Consider the following 16,949-nt stretch of genomic DNA (forward strand, 5'->3'; position numbering starts at 1 on the left):
CTCTGTGTTTCTCTGCAACCCATCAGATCAAGTCACATCACGTTTTATTGGTCCCGTACACAGTTCGGCAGGGGCAGCGAAATGCTTGTTCCTATCAATCAATGCAGTAAATGTCAACAAGCACACAATAATCCTAAATAAAAATGTGATCCTAAATTGGACGTTGGATGGACGTTGGATGGATGTTGGATGGACATTGGATGGACGTTGGCATGTGTCTGAAAGGGTATCCTATTACACTACATAGTTCACTACTTTTGACCAGGGACCGTACGCATCAAGCATCTCTGTAGGATCAGCCCCCCCCCCGACCCCACTCTCCATTTAATCATATTAATTGTGATGTAAAAGGCTAAACTGATCCTGAATCAGCACTCAGACACTTGATAAATCAACACTCGTTGATCCATATGGCCCCAAAGCGCTATATGGTGATTACCTGTGATTTGCATAGGTGGCCCTGGTCAAAAGTAGTGCACTATGTAGGGGAATAGGGTGCCTCAGTATACCCTATGTTTCTCTCTGTACCCTACGTGGACATTGACATCAAACTGCTGTCTGGTCAAGGATCGTGCAATTGGACCTTTGCTTTCCATATCGATCACGACAGCTACCAGTCGCTACAAAAAAGAACTATCCTTTTAAGGACATCCCTAAGATCACACTACAGCCGGTGGATGTCGGTTCCCCACAGTAGACCGGCTAAACAACCATCTCCATCGTCCAGACTTAACTCCTGACTAAGCTTGAGGACCTAGAACCGAACCTGGTGGTTCTAGAAGAGGTTCTGGAAGAGGTTCTAGAAGAAACGGAATGCCTGGGTTCTGAAGGGGAGACAGGAACAGGAGAATCAGGCATTCTAGAATGTTTTCAAAAAATTTGTCTATGTCCCTAAACCCCTCTCACTCGTTGGACTGTCAAAGTGCACACCTCTCTCACTCAGGGAGAGCGAGGTAGAGATTGAACTATGTCAGTGGTTTATACAGCCCCCTAGTCTTTGTGGAGTAAAGCAAAACGACGACAAATATAACCGTTCTGTTTACAGCAAAAAATATTAAATTGAGAAAGTCCAATTGATTGTGAGATATGGCATATATACATTTGTGTCGCGGTTTCACAATCTGAGATCTCTGCCAGCAGGCAGCTCATGCAACAACACGAGGGGGCTCCTCATAAACACAGCACAACGGCAGTTTACAAAATAGTCTACACCAGGCATTTAGCACCAGACTCAACACAACACGCCTTTTACTCTATAGTGAGAAGCATCGTCAGACCTCGATAATTAGCCTTTTTCATTTCACTCTGTCAATGCTCTGGAAACCAAGCAGAAAATGCTGTGCTTTAAAGATGGCATCGTAGCCACACAAATACATTACAAGATAATTATCTGATGTGATCAGAAACACTGTGCTCACAACCGCCATGATGTCCACAGTGCATTTTGACAGAGTTTTGGAATATATTGGGCAATAAGCTATAAGGTTTTTTACCAGACGCGAGTCCATCCAGGCTTGAGTCCCGTACGCAAAACACACGTAACAAGTTAGAGAGATGTGTACTGAAGCAAAAGTTTCACCTACATTTTAGATAAGAAAATATCATGTCAGCCACCCATCAAAACCAAATACTTCCATGTGTCCACCTTTTGTCTTTAGAAACTTTCTCATAGACTGTACATGACATGGCTAATCCAATCAGCAACACTGCAGCTGTTGCAGTGATCGTCATTCATCAACATATGCTAAATATAATCAATACACGACTTTCAAGGTGTAAGGTATTTGATGCAAAAATAGGCCAATACTTTTTCATTTTATGAAATTAGCCTACATTCTCTTGCTCGCTTGAGGAAGGAAATTTGTATCATGACACAAGGCGAGACCCATGATGCAGACACAGGAGGCAGATGGTTGGAGTCTTACAATATTTATTAATCCAAAGGGGTAGGCAAGAGAATGGTCGTAGACAGGCAAAAAGGTCAAAACCAGATCAGATTCCAGGAGGTACAGAGTGGCAGACAGGCTCGTGGTCAAGGCAGGCAGAATGGTCAGGCAGGCGGGTACAGAGAACAGGCAAGGGTCAAAACCCGGGAGAACAAGAAGAAGGAGAATAGCAAAAGGAGTACGGGAAAAACACACTGGTTGACTTGACTTAAACATACAAGACGAACGGGCACAGAGAGACAGGAAACACAGGGATAAATACACTGGTTGACTTGACTTAAACATACAAGACGAACAGGCACAGAGAGACAGGAAACACAGGGATAAATACACTGGGGAAAATAAGTGACACCTGTAGGGGATGGAGACAATCACAGGAACAGGTGAAACAGATCAGGGCGTGACAATTTGGGTTTGGGGCAATAATAACACATTTGATCTACACACCAATGAAAACTTGGACAGTGAAAATGAATCGCAATTCAAATAGATGAATATATCAGTACCCAGACTATCAATTACATAAGCAACAGAAATTAATTCACAAGGATATGTTCGCTGTCAGCAGGCTACAGTAGGAATGTTACAATCTAGTGAAAGATTTTGTTTTCATAAATTTGCCTTTTTTTTTTATCCCGTATGTGTACATCCTATGAAGAGGACGGTATGTTGCATACTTACTATCCTCTCGTTTTATTAGATCTATTCTGCCGTAATGATCTGATGACACCAACGAGCAACGAGGGATGTGGCCTACAGTCAGACGTAGCCTCTCATTTTATCTCTACTCCCCAGAGTGAGAGAGGTGGATGGCTGGTTGGCTGAATGGCTGGCTGGCTGACTGGATGACTGGCTGGTTGGCTAGCACACACACACTTTGACTGACAGTCCAACGATGAGTCATAGGAGTGTTAATGAACTTATAATAAAGGACTGCTGTTTTGACCCAGTGGGACAGTCAATATCATAAACTGTCCTTATATATAGTACTATATGTATATTTACTGCATTAAATTATTATATAGAACTATGTGTATATTTACTGCATTATATGATTATCTATAGTACTATATGTATATTTACTGCATTATTTTATTATACATAGTACTTTATGTATATTTACTGCATTCTATTATTATATATAGTACTATATGTATATTTACTGCATTATATGATTATATATAGTACTCTATGTATATTTACTGCATTATTTTATTATACATAGTACTTTATGTATATTTACTGCATTCTATTATTATATAGAGTACTATATGTATATTTATTTAATTAGATGATTATATATAGTACTATATGTATATTTATTTAATTAGATGTACTATATAGCACTATATGTATATATACTGCGTTATATGATTTTATTCCCCAAACAACAAAGATCTACCTCCCATTTTGAAAACTTCTTCTTTACTACTCTTCCTTCGAGTCTTTTTATTTCGTCAACACATTTCTACTGTTATGTGTTAACAGTTGACCTATTTCATTATGTCATTCTTAACTGTTAACTGTTGACCGTATGTCATTCTTTGTATTACGATTTAATAAAATCTCTCTGCTGCTCAGTTTAGTTGTGTTAACTTCATCAGTGAGATATATTTCATGTCATATCCACTATACATTGTTTATAGAATGCAAAACAACATTAGAACATAGAATGATAAATAATTGGATGGGGATGAGGAGGGTTACAACCGACCCGAGGACAGGGTTACAACTGACCTGGGGACAGGGTTACAACTGACCTGAGGACAGGGTTACAACTGACCTGGGGACAGGGTTACAACTGACCTGGGGACAGGGTTACAACTGACCTGGGGACAGGGTTACAACTGACCTGAGGACAGGGTTACAACTGACCTGGGGACAGGTTTACAACTGACCTGGGGACAGGGTTACAACTGACCTGGGGACAGGGTTACAACTGACCTGGGGACAGGGTTACAACTGACCTGTATTGGACAGGTTTACAACTGACCTGAGGACAGGTTTACAACTGACCTGGGGACAGGGTTACAACTGACCTGGGGACAGAGTTACAACTGACCTGGGGACAGGGTTACAACTGACCTGGGGACAGGGTTACAACTGACCTGGGGACAGAGTTACAACTGACCTGGGGACAGGGTTACAACTGACCTGGGGACAGGGTTACAACTGACCTGGGGACAGGGTTACAACTGACCTGGGGACAGAGTTACAACTGACCTGGGGACAGGGTTACAACTGACCTGGGGACAGGGTTACAACTGACCTGGGGACAGGGTTACAACTGACCTGGGGACAGGGTTACAACTGACCTGGGGACAGAGTTACAACTGACCTGGGGACAGAGTTACAACTGACCTGGGGACAGGGTTACAACTGACCTGGGGACAGGGTTACAACTGACCTGGGGACAGAGTTACAACTGACCTGGGGACAGGGTTACAACTGACCTGGGGACAGAGTTACAACTGAGATGGGGACATGGTTACAACTAACCTGGGGACAGGGTTACAACTGACCCGGGGACAGAGTTACAACTGACCTGGGGACAGGGTTACAACTGACCTGGGGACAGGGTTACAACTGACCTGGGGACAGAGTTACAACTCACCTGAGGACAGGGTTACAACTGACCTGGGGACAGAGTTACAACTGACCTGGAATTGGACAGGTATACAACTGACCTGGGATTGGACAGGGTTACAACTGACCTGGGGACAGGGTTACAACTGACCTGGGGACAGGGTTACAACTGACCTGGGGACAGGGTTACTACTGACCTGGGGACAGGGTTACAACTGACCTGGGGACAGGTTTACAACTCACCTGAGGACAGGGTTAAAACTGACCTGGGGACAGGGTTACAACTGACCTGAGGAGAGGGTTACAACTGATCTGGGGACAGGGTTACAACTGACCCGGGGACAGGGTTACAACTGACCTGGGGACAGGGTTACAACTGACCTGGGATTGGACAGGTTTACAACTGACCTGAGGACAGGGTTACAACTGACCTGGGGACAGGGTTACAACTGACCTGGGGACAGAGTTACAACTGACCTGGGATTGGACAGGTTTACAACTGACCTGAGGACAGGGTTACAACTGACCTGGGGACAGGGTTACAACTGACCTGGGATTGGACAGGTTTACAACTGACCTGAGGACAGGTTTACAACTGACCTGAGGACAGGGTTACAACTGACCTGGGGACAGAGTTACAACTGACCTGTATTGGACAGGTTTACAACTGACCTGAGGACAGGTTTACAACTGACCTGGGGACAGAGTTACAACTGACCTGGGGACAGGGTTACAACTGACCTGGGGACAGGGTTACAACTGACCTGGGGACAGAGTTACAACTGACCTGGGATTGGACAGGTTTACAACTGACCTGAGGACAGGTTTACAACTGACCTGAGGACAGGGTTACAACTGACCTGGGGACAGGGTTACAACTGACCTGGGGACAGGGTTACAACTGACCTGGGGACAGGGTTACAACTGACCTGGGGACAGAGTTACAACTGACCTGGGGACAGGGTTACAACTGACCTGGGGACAGGGTTACAACTGACCTGGGGACAGGGTTACAACTGACCTGGGGACAGAGTTACAACTGACCTGTATTGGACAGGTTTACAACTGACCTGAGGACAGGTTTACAACTGACCTGGGGACAGAGTTACAACTGACCTGGGGACAGGGTTACAACTCACCTGAGGACATGTTTACAACTGACCTGGAGACAGGGTTACAACTGACCCGGGGACAGGGTTACAACTGACCTGGGGACAGGGTTACAACTGACCTGGGGACAGAGTTACAACTGACCTGGGATTGGACAGGTTTACAACTGACCTGGGGACAGGGTTACAACTGACCTGGGGACAGGGTTACAACTGACCTGGGGACAGGGTTACAACTCACCTGAGGACAGGGTTACAACTGACCTGGAGACAGGTTTACAACTCACCTGAGGACAGGGTTACAACTGACCTGGGGACAGGGTTACAACTGACCTGGGGACAGAGTTACAACTGACCTGGGGACAGGGTTACAACTGACCTGGGGACAGGGTTACAACTGACCTGGGGACAGAGTTACAACTGACCTGGGGACAGGGTTACAACTGACCTGGGGACAGAGTTACAACTGACCTGGGGACAGGGTTACAACTGACCTGGGGACAGAGTTACAACTGACCTGGGATTGGACAGGTTTACAACTGACCTGAGGACAGGGTTACAACTGACATGGGGACAGAGTTACAACTGACCTGGGATTGGACAGGTTTACAACTGACCTGAGGACAGGTTTACAACTGACCTGGGGACAGGTTTACAACTCACCTGAGGACAGGGTTACAACTGACCTGGGGACAGGGTTACAACTGACCTGGGGACAGGGTTACAACTGACCTGGGGACAGAGTTACAACTGACCTGGGATTGGACAGGTTTACAACTGACCTGAGGACAGGTTTACAACTGACCTGAGGACAGGGTTACAACTGACCTGGGGACAGAGTTACAACTGACCTGTATTGGACAGGTTTACAACTGACCTGAGGACAGGTTTACAACTGACCTGGGGACAGGGTTACAACTGACCTGGGGACAGGGTTACAACTGACCTGAGGACAGGGTTACAACTGACCTGGGGACAGGCTTACAACGGACCTGGGGACAGGCTTACAACTGACCTGGGGACAGGGTTACAACTGACCTGGGGACAGGGTTACAACTGACCTGGGGACAGGCTTACAACTGACCTGGGGACAGGGTTACAACTGACCTGAGGACAGGGTTACAACTGACCTGGGGACAGAGTTACAACTGACCTGGGATTGGACAGGTTTACAACTGACCTGGGATTGGACAGGTTTACAACTGACCTGAGGACAGGGTTACAACTGACCTGGGGACATGGTTACAACTGACCTGGGGACAGGGTTACAACTGACCTGGGGACAGGGTTACAACTGACCTGGGGACAGGGTTACAACTGACCTGGGGACAGGGTTACAACTGACCTGGGGACAGGGTTACAACTGACCTGGGGACAGGTTTACAACTCACCTGAGGACAGGGTTACAACTGACCTGAAGACAGGGTTACAACTGACCCGGGGACAGGGTTACAACTGACCTGGGGACAGGGTTACAACTGACCTGGGGACAGGTTTACAACTCACCTGAGGACAGGGTTACAACTGACCTGGGGACAGGGTTACAACTGACCCGGGGACAGGGTTACAACTGACCTGGGGACAGAGTTACAACTGACCTGGGATTGGACAGGTTTACAACTGACCTGAGGACAGGGTTACAACTGACTTGGGGACAGGTTTACAACTCACCTGAGGACAGGGTTACAACTGACCTGGGGACAGGGTTACAACTGACCTGGGGACAGAGTTACAACTGACCTGGGATTGGACAGGTTTACAACTGACCTGAGGACAGGTTTACAACTGACCTGAGGACAGGGTTACAACTGACCTGGGGACAGGGTTACAACTGACCTGGGGACAGGGTTACAACTGACCTGGGGACAGGGTTACAACTGACCTGAGGACAGGGTTACAACTGACCTGGGGACAGAGTTACAACTGACCTGGGGACAGAGTTACAACTGACCTGGGGACAGGTTTACAACTCACCTGAGGACAGGGTTACAACTGACCTGGGGACAGGGTTACAACTGACCTGGGGACAGGGTTACAACTGACCTGGGGACAGGTTTACAACTCACCTGAGGACAGGGTTACAACTGACCTGGGGACAGGTTTACAACTGACCTGGGGACAGGATTACAACTGACCCGGGGACAGGGTTACAATTGACCCGGGGACAGGGTTATAACTGACCTGGGGACAGGGTTACAACTGACCTGGGGACAGGGTTACAACTGAAATGGGGACAGGATTACAACTGACCTGGGGACAGGGTTACAATTGACATGGGATTGGACAGGTTTACAACTGACATGGGATTGGACAGCGTTGTCTCTGGAAGGGGTTACAACTGTCTCTGAAAGAGACAGTTTTCATTTAAATAGACTAACTCCTGTGTATAACGTGTTTTTTTTCTTCATAAATAGTTAAAAATGTACATTAAAATAGTTCATGCTAAAGTATTCTGACGCACATCACTATACACCATAACTCTCTCTATATATATACACAGCTGTATATCACTACACGGCACTTCATCCCATTCACATTCAAAGTAAATGATCTGATGGCTGTGGGTTGATACAATGATAACACCACACTACACCATAACTCTCTTTATATATATATATATATAGCTGTATATCATATTTGATTTCACATTTTACAGGTCACTTCATCCCATTCACATTCCAGGTAATGATCTGATGGCTGTGAGTTGATACAATGATAACGAGCAAACGCGAAATAAGTTCCACAATATGTTTTTATTGAGTAACGTAAGGGACAGTCTTCTGTTCATATATATATATATATATATATATATGTCCCAAAGCACACAATCACATCACACAGCGACAACACATATAATGTTTTTTTTTATCTTGTTTTAAACTCCATCATTTTACTTGGCTTTTCTCTGTTCAACTTTAAAATAAAAATAAGACATAAGTTTCAGGTTTGAAACAACTCAAACAACAACATCCTTTCTCTCTTTTTCTCTTGCGTCATGCACCATTTGTTCCTCTGTAGTGTCTTTTAAAAGCCCTATTGAAGTCATTATACGTTTCCTTTAGTGTTTCAGAGATTTAGATGAGATTATGATTGACACATTGGGGGAAACTGTGTGCTTCTCTCTGTTGGCTCTCACATACAGTATGAACATACGCTTGTTTTCATTGTTCCCCTCTAAAGTCAGGGGCTGATTTAGACCTGGGACTACCAGGCGGGTGCAGTTAATTATCAGGTAGAAAAGAAAATCAGCAGGATACGGACCTCGTAGGACCTCAGCTAAAGGTCACTTCCTGTGTCTCTCGGTGTGTCTGTGTGTGTCCCTGTGTGTGTCCCTGTGTGTGTCCCTGTGTGTCTACCGCGAGGCAAAGTATGGCCTGATCTTCATGCAGATGGCTTTGAGAGAGTACCAGGATCCCTTCCAGTTCATCCACACCATGCCGTCATCCGTCCCGTGTTTTGCCATGTACCGCGTGTAAGCCCCGCCCCAGTAGTAACGGCCGTTGGGATTGGCTGAGTGACACCTGTTGTACCACCAGCCACCGCCGTCCTCACGGGAGCACTGTTTGGACGGATCACCTGGAGTCCTGTTAGAGGGGAGGGGGGAGAAGAGGAGGGGGGTGTGGGGGAGACAGACACAGAGAGAGATGTTTTGATTGACTGAACAAAAATCCCTAAACCAAATGTAATTCTTGGAGGGCTGTGTTGTCTGCGGGTTTTCAAACCTCCCTGTACTTGATTGATGAACTAACGTCAAGGATTAGTTAGGACCTCCCCTCACCTGGTTGTCTAGGTCTTCATTGATTACTTAGGACCTCCCCTCACCTGGTTGTCTAGGTCTTCATTGGAAAACAACTAGCAGACATACAGCCCCCCCCAGCCCCTCATCCAGCATCATCCCATACCAGTTATCGTTGTCTCTGTCGTAGGTGCTGAACATCATTCCATTGTGGATGGTCATGGTCCGGTTCTCTCCAAACAGCGACATAGCTCCGTCCAGCATCACGTTACCGGCCGTTCCTGAATACCCATTGATCGCCAGTATGTAGTTGGACGTCTCGCCCTGCAATACATTAATAAATCAATCAGGATTTTTTTCATAAAAAAATCTTTAACCCTTTTTTCTCCCCAATTTCGTGACATCCAATTGGTAGTTACAGTCTCGTGATATAAAATTGGTAGTTACAGTCTTGTCCCATCACTGCAACTCCCGTACGGACTCGGAAGAGGCGAAGGTCGAGAGCCATGCGTCCTCCGAAACATGACCCTGCCAAGCCGCACTGGTTCTTGACATAATGCTGGCTTATTAATAACCTGGATGCCAGCCGCACCAAAATGTCGGAGGGAAAACTGTACAACCGGCGACCGTAGTCAGTGTGCATGCGCCCGGCCCGCCACATGGAGTAGCTAGAGCGCCTGGCTAAACCCTCTCCTAACCCGGACGACGCTGGGCCGCCTCATGGGTCTCAAGGTCGCAGCCGGCTGCAACACAGCCTGCGCCACTCGGGTGTCCCCCAATTAATCAGGATTTTAATATATCATTATTCACATTTCACAACATTTTCTGTGCAAAGTGCTTTCCAGTAACCCAACCCCAGACCACAGAGTTCGGAGTTCTAGAATGCCATGCTGTTGCTGGCTGTTTGGGGATCTATTTGTTTGGAAAGTGTAGATATATGATAAACTGTCTGTCTGTCTGTCTGTCCTGTCTGTCTGTCTGTCTGTCTGTCTGTCTGTCTGTCTGTCTGTCTGTCTGTCTGTCTGTCTGTCTGTCTGTCTGTCTGTCTGTCTGTCTGTCTGTCTGTTCCCTGTATAGTAAAGGTACTTTTACCTGTATGGTAAACTGTTGGTTACTGGGCGTGGCTGTGTTACCTGTATGGTAAACTGTTGGTTACTGGGCGTGGCTGTGTTACCTGTATGGTAAACTGTTTGTACTGGGCGTGGCTGTGTTACCTGTATGGTAAACTGTTTGTACTGGGCGTGGCTGTGTTACCTGTATAGTAAACTGTTTGTACTGGGCGTGGCTGTGTTACCTGTATAGTAAACTGTTTGTACTGGGCGTGGCTGTGTTACCTGTATAGTAAACTGTTGGTTACTGGGAGTGGCCGTGTTACCTGTATAGTAAACTGTTGGTTACTGGGCGTGGCTGTGTTACCTGTATGGTAAACTGTTTGTACTGGGCGTGGCTGTGTTACCTGTATAGTAAACTGTTGGTTACTGGGCGTGGCTGTGTTACCTGTATGGTAAACTGTTTGTACTGGGCGTGGCTGTGTTACCTGTATAGTAAACTGTTGGTTACTGGGCGTGGCCGTGTTACCTGTATAGTAAACTGTTGGTTACTGGGCGTGGCTGTGTTACCTGTATGGTAAACTGTTGGTTACTGGGCGTGGCTGTGTTACCTGTATGGTAAACTGTTTGTACTGGGCGTGGCTGTGTTACCTGTATAGTAAACTGTTGGTTACTGGGCGTGGCTGTGTTACCTGTATAGTAAACTGTTGGTTACTGGGCGTGGCTGTGTTACCTGTATGGTAAACTGTTGGTTACTGGGCGTGGCTGTGTTACCTGTATGGTAAACTGTTGGTTACTGGGCGTGGCTGTGTTACCTGTATGGTAAACTGTTTGTACTGGGCGTGGACCTTGTTGCCAGACCAATCCTCCATCTCCATGAGGACCTCAGTAGGTCCCTGCTTGGTCAGCTGACTGATGCGGTCGTTACCCAGCCAGTACTCCCCTGTCACGTGACACAGGACAAACACACTGTCAGTGACATCATGACTTTACATTTTATATTGAGATTTTTTTTTTTAAATGAAGTTTACCTCCTAAAGTGACTGAATATAAATGAAATTGTAAATGTTTCTATTGTAGTTTATTCATATTTGTAGCCTATTTCCTTTCTCTCACCTGGAGTGTTGCAATGTCCCTTTCCGACGTCGAAGGCGATATTCCCGAAACCACTGCGGTAGTTGTCCCAACGCCGGCCAAAGTCAACAGAACCATCCTTCCTGTTCTGAATAGTGGTCCAGCCTGGGGGGGAATCAAATAAAGGATAAATGGATAGAACATTCTATACGGTTCTCTTCCCTTCTCCAAAAGCGTGCACTTTTTCACTCCCCCTCATGCATTTAAAAGCACTAGATATATATACACAAGCATGGCTGGAGTGAGAGAGAGAGAGAGAAACAGACAAAGCACCGACCTCCTTTCTGTGTGGTCTGGTCACAGTAGACCTTGTAGGGCTGGTAGAAGGAGTCAGGCTGGACCAGATACATCCCAGAATCCCTTCCTCCTTTCCTGAAGATGTCCTCACACTCCTTACCTGGGGAGGGGGGAGGGGGACAGACAATTTTAGTCTGATGTCACCCACTCACAGAACCACAAAACCAACCACCCTGACCCACCAACCCCACAGTCCGCATCCTCACCAGATACAACAGGTATGGGGCAGGAGACAGTGCATGGCTCCTTGCATTCCTCCCTTTGGGCCAGGATAGCCTTCTCCACTCTCTGAATCTTCAACCTGATCTTCTCAAGGACCCCTTGAAGAATCCTGAAGGACGAATAAGACTTTGTTATGCCACTAATGAATGAACACCTGGTTAAATACAGACGCTAACGCTAAGGAAGTGTTTCAGCTGTGCCCATAGCATCTCTATGGCAGTGAGTTGATGCTAACGCTAAGGAAGTGTTTCAGCTGTGACCATAGGATATCTATTGCAATGAGTAGATGTTTTTCAGCAATGTCTCGAAGATGCTAATAGCTGGACCTAGCCCCTCCGATATACACACACTCACACACACAAACACAAACCTAATGTTAGAGGGGAAGACTGTGTCTATAGCCTCCTTTGCAAAGGCATGCTGGGACTCCAGACTGTCCGTGTACTGACTCACCAGGTCACCATTCTCTGTAGAGGGGGAAAGGGAGATGAGATGGGGGAGAGAGGAGGAAAGGGAGATGAGAGGGGGAGAGAGGGACGGGGAGAGGTATGGGGTATGGGGAGAGCGACGGGGAGTTAGGAGAGAGAGAGAAGAGAGGAGAGCATGCTTGGCTAACATATGACAGCACTGTATAAGGTATAAGGTAGTCTATATGTTTAGTTATTGGACAGAGCGGAGTATGGACTGACCATTTCTGAGACACATAATACGTGTGAACGTTGGGACACTGTCCACTGTGTGAATGTTGGGACACTGTCCACTGTGTGAATGTTGGGACACTGTCCACTGTGTGAATGTTGGGACACTGTCCACTGTGTGAACGTCGGGGGACACTGTCCACTGTACATGTTTACTCGTCTTGGGTCATTGTATGTAAATTACATATCTAGCTAGGCATTACCATTGCTGACTAGCTGTCTCTCTCAGCTCTGAGGACATGTCCATAATAAAGTGTGTGTGTGTGTGTGTGTGTATTGTACCATTGCTGACTAGCTGTCTCTCTCAGCGCTGAGGACATGTCCATAATAAAGTGTGTGTGTGTGTGTGTGTGTGTATTGTACCATTGCTGACTAGTTGTCTCTCTCTCAGTGCTGAGGACATGCCGTCTACGTAGTTATAGATGGTGTTAGAGGATCTCGACAGGTCGTCAACATCTTTCTGCATCTTCCTCACTTCATCTTTCACGTTCCTCTCTTGTTTCAGCATGGCTGTCTTCAGCTCACAGCCCGTAGGACACAGCACCCCCTGTAGAACCGGAGGAGGCGCCACGGTGGAGCAGCGGGGACCGCTGCCGCATGGCGAGATGGTAGATGCTAATGCTAAGGAAGGTCGCTGTACCGGCCGGGGTGGTAGAGCGGGCGGACCGCGTCCAAGGATCTTTATGGCAGAGATGGTAGATGCTAATGCTAAGGAAGTGTTTCCACTTTGACCATAGGATCCTTATGGCAGAGATGGTAGATGCTAATGCTAAGAACCCCCTAAAAGGCCTGCATGGTTAACGAGACACAACACTCTCTAGGGTCTGAGGAGGTAGACATGGTTAACTACACTTTATTAAGAGGCTGGATTAATGTAATTGATGTGATCAATTGTCATTTATTTGATATTGTCTGAATATGTTTATATATTGTTTGAAAACATAAATAAAATATAATTTCACAACAACAAAAATGAACTGATTTGGTATTGACGAATGATGCATTGGCGCGCGCGCGCGCGCGCGCGCGCGACAGACAGACAGACAGACAGACAGACAGACAGACAGACAGACAGACAGACAGAGAGAGCCCTAACCCTAACCCCAGACAGACAGACAGACAGACAGACAGACAGACAGACAGACAGACAGACAGACAGACAGACAGACAGACAGACAGACAGACAGACAGACAGACAGACAGACAGACAGACAGACAGACAGACAGACAGAGAGCCTTACTCCTCACCATTTGTTCTGAGGCATGTGTACACCCCCCAGCTTCCGGTTGCTCATCCTTCTCCTGTGCCATGGCTCTGGCGGGAGCCGCCGTAGGTCGCCCACGGTATTGGCTGCCGCCGCTGACGGGAGGGGGGTTGTTGCGGGCAGGGGTGTAGGTCTCACTCCCTCTGGACAAGGGACGGTGGCCGCGAGGGTCTACCACTTTTTTGGGCTGAGGGGGGAAGGGAGAGAGAGAGAGAGACAGAGAGCGAGAGAGACAGAGGGAGAGAATGAATGGTGTTTGCCCTGGGCACTGTTGCAGAGAGATTCAGGGTAAGGACTGTGAGGGTTGAATTAATCCCCAAATGACACACTATTGATAGAAACACTATTGAAAGAAACACTATTGAAAGAAAGACTATTGAAAGACACACTATTGAAAGAAACACTATTGAAAGAAACACTATTGAAAGAGCTCCACTTACATCTGTTTTATCCCCCTGTGAAAGATAAACAACATAAAAAAAAAAAAATTACATTAAAAAACATGACAAGTTAAACAAATTATCATTCAAAGTGTCTTATAGGCTATAAATATTGAATATGAGAATAACGTTATTACACATTTTGTAATGTACACACAACTGTGGAGGTGGAACACAGTAGTCAATGATCATCAACTCCATTTTGAACTCTTATAATAATAATAAATAGCATATTTCATTTATACTAATAACATATAGTAAATATATAGTATCGTAGTCCCGACCAGGACTCGAACCCGGGTTCAGTGACTGTCAACCCAACGTCCTAGCCGTTACGCCAAGAGATCCAAACCTCTTGTCAAGGTTGCTAGGTGTTGGGTTAAACCAGTTGAATGATAGGGAACATTTTTGATTTTTGCTTAAATACATATCCCCGAACATAATCATTTTTTGAATGATATGGCCATAACCAGTAAATGGTAATGTTGCATATTTTTAGAAAGTGCTTAGTGCTGAGCGATTAACTGAAATGTCAGTTATTTTACGTTTTTTTAAACAACCAATTGACCGACGTCTGTTCAATTATTCCGAATTCCATTTCGTTTTTTTTCCCCTTTTTCTTTCTGTGAGTTCAATGTGCAGTTTCTGTTGAGATAAATCAGATGAAGCCTGAACTGTGCGATGTAGTAGGGAGTTGTAGTTTCCAACAGGTGACTTATTCTACTTAGTTTAGCGCAGATAACGTTGTAATTAACTACAATGACCATAATCGATTGCGCGCCTGCTTAAACTTGTCCGGTCTGTGCGGAGCAGACAAGGAAACAGAAAAGACAGAATGTGATAGAGAGGGATAGAGAGCAGTTGCCTGCCAGCCTGAAAATACAGGCTGGCAGGCCTGTGACAGTACCATATTGGCACCATTTCATTTTTTAACTGTCGACAGAGAATGTTCTCCTGAACTACCACTGAGTGGCGCAGAAACTCCATTATTAACATGTGTACAGACTCATTACAACCTTAAGCATGAAGTGAAGTCTGTGACCAAGAGAAAATGGTCTGCTTTCAATCCTATGAAATTATTTAGTATTTGTTCACGTGGAGAGCTCTAAATCCAGCTGAGAATATCACAGTGAAATGAAAACACAACGGCTGGACTAGTTTGACTGTCATCTTTCATTTGCCGCCTCACTCGCTCAGAGGAAAAGATCATTTATTATTTGTCTGGATAGACGGGTTGGTTGTTTAGCAACAAAACCGACGCGTACGCAACTATGAGGCAAAGCAGATTGTTGACAATATGTAAACTATATTTCAACTCCAATGTTTATTGAAAACATAAATACAGTTTCAGAATGAGCACTTGTCTCTCAAATACATCGTTGCAGTTGTTCGTTAGCTATCTAGCGAATTTTAGCCATATTAGCGTAGACTTGACATCAGTCAAAACAAGACATGGTATCAAGAACAAAATAAAACTAGCTGAAACGAGCCAACTATGAGGGAGTTCCTTGGGGATTTTTACTAGCTACCTGGCCATCCGGAATCATAAGAAAACACGGACTTCTGCCCCTTTTAAATAGCCCGCATCGTTTTCATGGCGTCGTCAGCTAACCTGTCTATAGGTCAGAAAATATGACATGTCACTCCCTATGCAAACGTGGGGGGTCTGAAACCTGACACTTCAGGTCCGCTCCACTGAGAGAGTGGAAATGGAAAGCAGACAGATGGTGCCTCCTGGTATTACTACTGAGTTCACCAGAGCGCTTTCTACACCAAAATGTAAGTCGGAAACCTGTTCAGAACTGCTTCGAAGTCCCACATTAACATCTAAGCGTTAAAGGACCAGTGAAGTCAAAAACATGATTTACCTATGATTTATACATACAGTATATAGTATATACATTACCTGGTCATATTCGTCATAATCGTCTTGACAATGGACAGCATAGACACACAGGCAGAGCAGCAGTAGCCACTTCATGTTGGCGTTAGATGGTGGTGTCTCAAACAAAAAGTTTCTGCCTTTGAAGGTGAACTGATTTCAGTGGAGGACACAGCCATATTTATACCTGTCCTAAGCCGGAAGAACCTCCCTCTCTCTCTCTCCCTCTCCCTCTATCTCTCTCTCTCTATCTCTCTCTCAATTCAATTCAAAGGTCTTTATTTGGCATGGGAAACACATGTTTACATTGCCAAAACAAATGAAATAGATAAAAAAACTAAAGTGAAATAAACAATAAAAAATGAACAGTAAATATTACACTCACAAAGGTTCCAAAAGAATAAAGACATTTTAAATGCCATATTATGTCTATATACAGTGAGCGTCTGCTAAATGACTTAAATGTAAATGTAAATGTGTTGTAACGATGTGGAAAAAGTTAAAGTACAAAAGGGGACACAAATTAACACCCCCCCCCCCTCTAACCACAGATCTAGGAGTGTACCCTCCCTCAGTTTTCATCTT

General features: G+C 45.6%; 1 protein-coding gene and 1 long non-coding RNA gene across 2 annotated transcripts; both read right to left on the bottom strand.

Annotated features, from left to right (window-relative positions):
* Window positions 1-8,375: 8,375 nt before the first annotated feature.
* LOC106578170 (fibrinogen beta chain) lies at window positions 8,376-16,531 on the bottom strand. The gene is made up of 11 exons (XM_014156800.3): window positions 16,389-16,531; window positions 14,483-14,497; window positions 14,026-14,229; window positions 13,141-13,324; window positions 12,450-12,546; window positions 12,064-12,188; window positions 11,838-11,957; window positions 11,543-11,665; window positions 11,242-11,369; window positions 9,544-9,701; window positions 8,376-9,225 (listed from the first exon to the last, which is right to left on the bottom strand). The coding sequence occupies exons 1-11, from the start codon at window positions 16,461-16,463 to the stop codon at window positions 8,994-8,996; spliced, it is 1,461 nt and encodes a 486-aa protein (XP_014012275.2). The 5' UTR covers window positions 16,464-16,531; the 3' UTR covers window positions 8,376-8,993.
* On the bottom strand, window positions 10,734-10,951 carry LOC145861809 (uncharacterized). Its single transcript, XR_014381504.1, has 2 exons — window positions 10,834-10,951; window positions 10,734-10,793 (listed from the first exon to the last, which is right to left on the bottom strand). It is a non-coding gene; the product is annotated as an uncharacterized LOC145861809 (long non-coding RNA).
* Window positions 16,532-16,949: the final 418 nt, after the last annotated feature.

Source organism: Salmo salar, chromosome 18 (genome assembly GCF_965601325.2).
Source record: "Salmo salar chromosome 18, fSalSal1, whole genome shotgun sequence".
Classification (NCBI taxonomy): Eukaryota; Metazoa; Chordata; class Actinopteri; order Salmoniformes; family Salmonidae; genus Salmo; species Salmo salar.

Bases quoted from the DNA above. Each gene is read 5' to 3' on its own strand.
- LOC106578170 (XM_014156800.3), bottom strand. From the start codon at position 16,463: ATGAAGTGGCTACTGCTGCTCTGCCTGTGTGTCTATGCTGTCCATTGT. The intron at 11,958-12,063 runs GTGAGGATGCGG...CCCCCTCCCCAG, and splicing joins CCCCATACCTGTTGTATCTG to GTAAGGAGTGTGAGGACATC. The intron at 11,666-11,837 runs GTCGGTGCTTTG...ATTCCCCCCCAG, and splicing joins CCAGACCACACAGAAAGGAG to GCTGGACCACTATTCAGAAC.